Here is a 3,203-nt window from a genome sequence, read left to right as displayed (position 1 = left end):
ACCTGTACCCCCCCTGCCTCCCCTGTAGCCCATCCCAACCGCACTTGTACTCTCCCAGACTCACCTGTATCCCACTACCTCAAAGCAGTGGCTCTCGAAGTGCTGGGAGCAGAAGTAGATGTATTTGGAGGAGGGGTCCCAGCGCCCCCCCCCCGCGGGGTCCCGGCGCCGGCTGTTCTCCAGCCACTGCACGCGGCGGGGGTCATCCCTGCGTGGCAACCTGGGGGACACGGGGACGGGGGGGCATTAGGGGGGGACATGGGGGGGTCACAGGTCATGGGGGGAACCTCAAATTGCCCCCCCCCCCCCCCCCCCGCTTATTTTGTGCTGAAGGGATGACACCACCACCCCCCCCTCCCCAAGCCTAGCAATGAAACAGTCCAGGCAGGGCCATTAAAGGAGATGGGGCTGAACCATCCCCAGAATTGTGGGGGGACACAAAAGAGACCCCATTGCTGAAGGGGGGTCTCTAGGGGCCCCTGGGGGTCTCTCTCCCCCCCAGGGGGTCCCAGGGGTGTCACCCACCGGTGGAAGGAGATACCCCTGCCGCGGGTGTCGCGGGTGTCGCGAGTGCAGCAGCCGGAGGCGGAGCAGTGCCGGGGCATCTAGGGGGGCGATGAGGGCGGGGACAGGTCTGAGACACCCCAAAATACCAGCACCCCCTCCCGCCACCCAGCACATTCCCCCCGAACCCCCCCCCACCCAGACACCCCCCAAGCCCCCGGGGTTTAACCCAGAGCCCACCCAGGGACCCTACAAGACTCCCAACCCAGGGGTGTCCCCTCCCCCGAAGGGTCACTCGGAGTTATAGATGTCGACAGGCACCTTATAGAGGGCCCACCCCCCACTTTATAGCGCCCTACAGACCCTTATAGCCTCCTCCACTGGACCCCACAGACCCCTACAGGCACCCTATAGCCACCCCAATGGACCCTACAAACCTCTACGGGCACCTTACGGACCCTAGAGACTCCCAGAGGCACCTCACAGGGTCTTCCATGGACCCCTATAGACCCTCTTGGGCACCCCATAGGCCCCTCATGGACCCCAAAGACCCCTATAGACCCCAAATCCCGCCTCCCGGTTCCCACCTCGGCGCTCCCATCCCGCCGCCACTGCCACCGAACTCTCGCGATAACCGCCGCTCTCACGAGAACAACCCACCCCGCCTCCACCCAGCAACACCTCCCTGGGCCCCGCCTCCCGCTTCGCTGATTGGTTGGTGCTTAGCAACGAGCCGCGCCCCCCAGTTTCTTCGTTTGCATGCCGCGTTTTGATTGGACAGGTGGGACGCGCCCCCCGCCCTGTTAGCATGTACGCCACGCCCTTCCCGCCTCATTAGCCATGTGGGCCACGCCCCTTTATGTTTATTAGCCATTCCGGCCACGCCTACCTTGCGAGTTTGGGGAGGTTTGGGGGCTTTGGAGGAATCTGAGCAGTCTTGGGGCGGGAGGGAGGGTTGGGGGTGTTTTAACGCCCCCAATTGGGTAAGGAGGGTTTTGGGGTCTCCCCAGCTGGTTTTGGGGAGGAATGGGTTGGGAGGGGATTTAACACCCCCCGATTGGGCTAAAGAAGATTTTGGGGTCCCTCCCCCTTCCCCCGTGGCTTTTGAGGTACTTCAAACCCCTCCACCCCCCCCCCGACTCAAGTCCCACTCAGGACCGAGACCCCCGTGAAGGCACTTTAATGAATCTGGGGACACCTCTCCAAAAAAAAATCAAGGGCAGGTGCTCTGGAGCAGCTTTTGGGGTCCCCTTGAGGGGGTGTTATGGGAGAGGTCAAGGGAGGTTCAAGAGGGGATCAAGAGGGGAGGTCAAGGAGGGCTTTTCAGGGGGGATAAAGCGGGTTCAAGCGGGGGTTTAAAGAGGGGTCAAGGGGGGATTCAAGGGGTTTTCAAGGGGGAGGTTGAGGGGCTCCCGCAGTGCTGGGGGCGGGTCCGAGCCCTCCCCAGGGCCCAGGGGTGTGCGGGGGTGTGCTGGGGGTGGCAGGGGAGGTGTCGCTGTCCCCGCTGTCGCCACTGTCACCACTGTCATCGCTGTCACCCCCCCGCAGCATCCGCCGCACCGTGTGGGACACGGTCAGGGGGTCGCACCTGGGGGGAGGGAGGAGTGGGGAGTGACACCCTCCCGTCCTGGAGACCCTCCTGACTACCCAGAACCTCCCCCCGAGTCCCCCCAATGCCCCAAAACCCCCCATAGAGACCCCCAGGTCAGGCAGACAATATCCTATAACCCCTACGGAGCCCCCATAAACCCTACAGAGTTGCCCAACATCCCATAAGCCCTCATAGACCCCCCATAACCCCACAGAGACCCCCCATATCCCAAAACCCCCCTTAGAGCCACCTCATAACCTCATAGAGCCCCCTGAGCTCCCCATCCCATAGCCCCCCATAGCCCCCCCATAACCCCACAGACCCCCAAGGTGTCCATAGGGTCTCTAAGCTCCCCTCCAGTGTCCATGGGTGTCTATAGGGGCCCATGGGTGTCTATAGGGGGCTATGGGTGCCCATAGGGGCCCACAGGGTCTGCGTGTCCCTACCTGAGCCGGGCCCTGAGCACAGCCACGCTCCGCGCCGTGGCCGCGGCACCGTCGCCGACATGGTCAAGCTGCCGGCGCAGGACGTGGCCCTGGGCCAGCACTCGCGCTGTACCCGCCGCCACCGCCGCCACCTGCGCCGCCACCAGCCCGGCCGCCACCTCACTGGCACGGGCCTGGGGACACAGGGACATCGCTGGGGACATCGGGGGTGTCGGGGACACTGGGGACATTGGGACATGGAGACACGGGGATGTGGGGTGAGGGAACAAGGGGATGTGGTGGCATTTGGCGTCGGGATGTGGGGATACAGTGACACAGGACCTGGGGACACTGGGGACACTGGGGGCACTGGGGACACTCAGGAACAGGGGGGACATGGGGGGCACAGAGACTGTGGGGTCAGGGGGTGACAGGGAGTGCCCCAGGTGACACAGGTGCCAGGTGACACAGGTGACACAGGTGCCAGGTGACACAGGTGCCAGGTGCCCCCCACCTGCAGACGATATCTTTCTCCCCGCAACCGCTGCTCCTCCACCTCAGCCACCAGAGCACGCAGGCGCCGGCTGGTGACACGCGCGGCCCGCAACAGGGACAGACGGGTCCTGGGGACACACAGGGACACCAAATGTCATGCAGTGTCACCCCCAGACCCAGAGCCAGTG

At 64.2% G+C, this 3,203-nt stretch overlaps 1 protein-coding gene across 1 annotated transcript in view; it reads right to left on the bottom strand.

Moving 5' to 3' along the window:
* The window catches only part of THAP7 (THAP domain containing 7), a 2,854-nt gene extending 1,690 nt beyond the window's left edge, over positions 1-1,164 (bottom strand). Inside the window, exons 1-3 of the mRNA XM_027909468.1 lie at positions 1,092-1,164; positions 526-605; positions 65-220 (exon numbers count right to left, since the gene is read on the bottom strand). Of these exons, the coding sequence (XP_027765269.1) occupies positions 65-220; positions 526-605 (236 nt within the window). The 5' untranslated portion in view covers positions 1,092-1,164. The remainder of the gene's footprint in view (positions 1-64; positions 221-525; positions 606-1,091) is intronic.
* Positions 1,165-3,203: the final 2,039 nt, after the last annotated feature.

Source organism: Empidonax traillii, unplaced genomic scaffold, assembly GCF_003031625.1.
Source record: "Empidonax traillii isolate 1590-97213 ecotype Southwest subspecies unplaced genomic scaffold, ASM303162v1 scaffold2148:size35574, whole genome shotgun sequence".
Lineage (NCBI taxonomy): Eukaryota > Metazoa > Chordata > Aves > Passeriformes > Tyrannidae > Empidonax > Empidonax traillii.
Note: the sequence above shows the minus strand (reverse complement) of the source record. Positions and strands in the feature narration are given on the sequence as shown.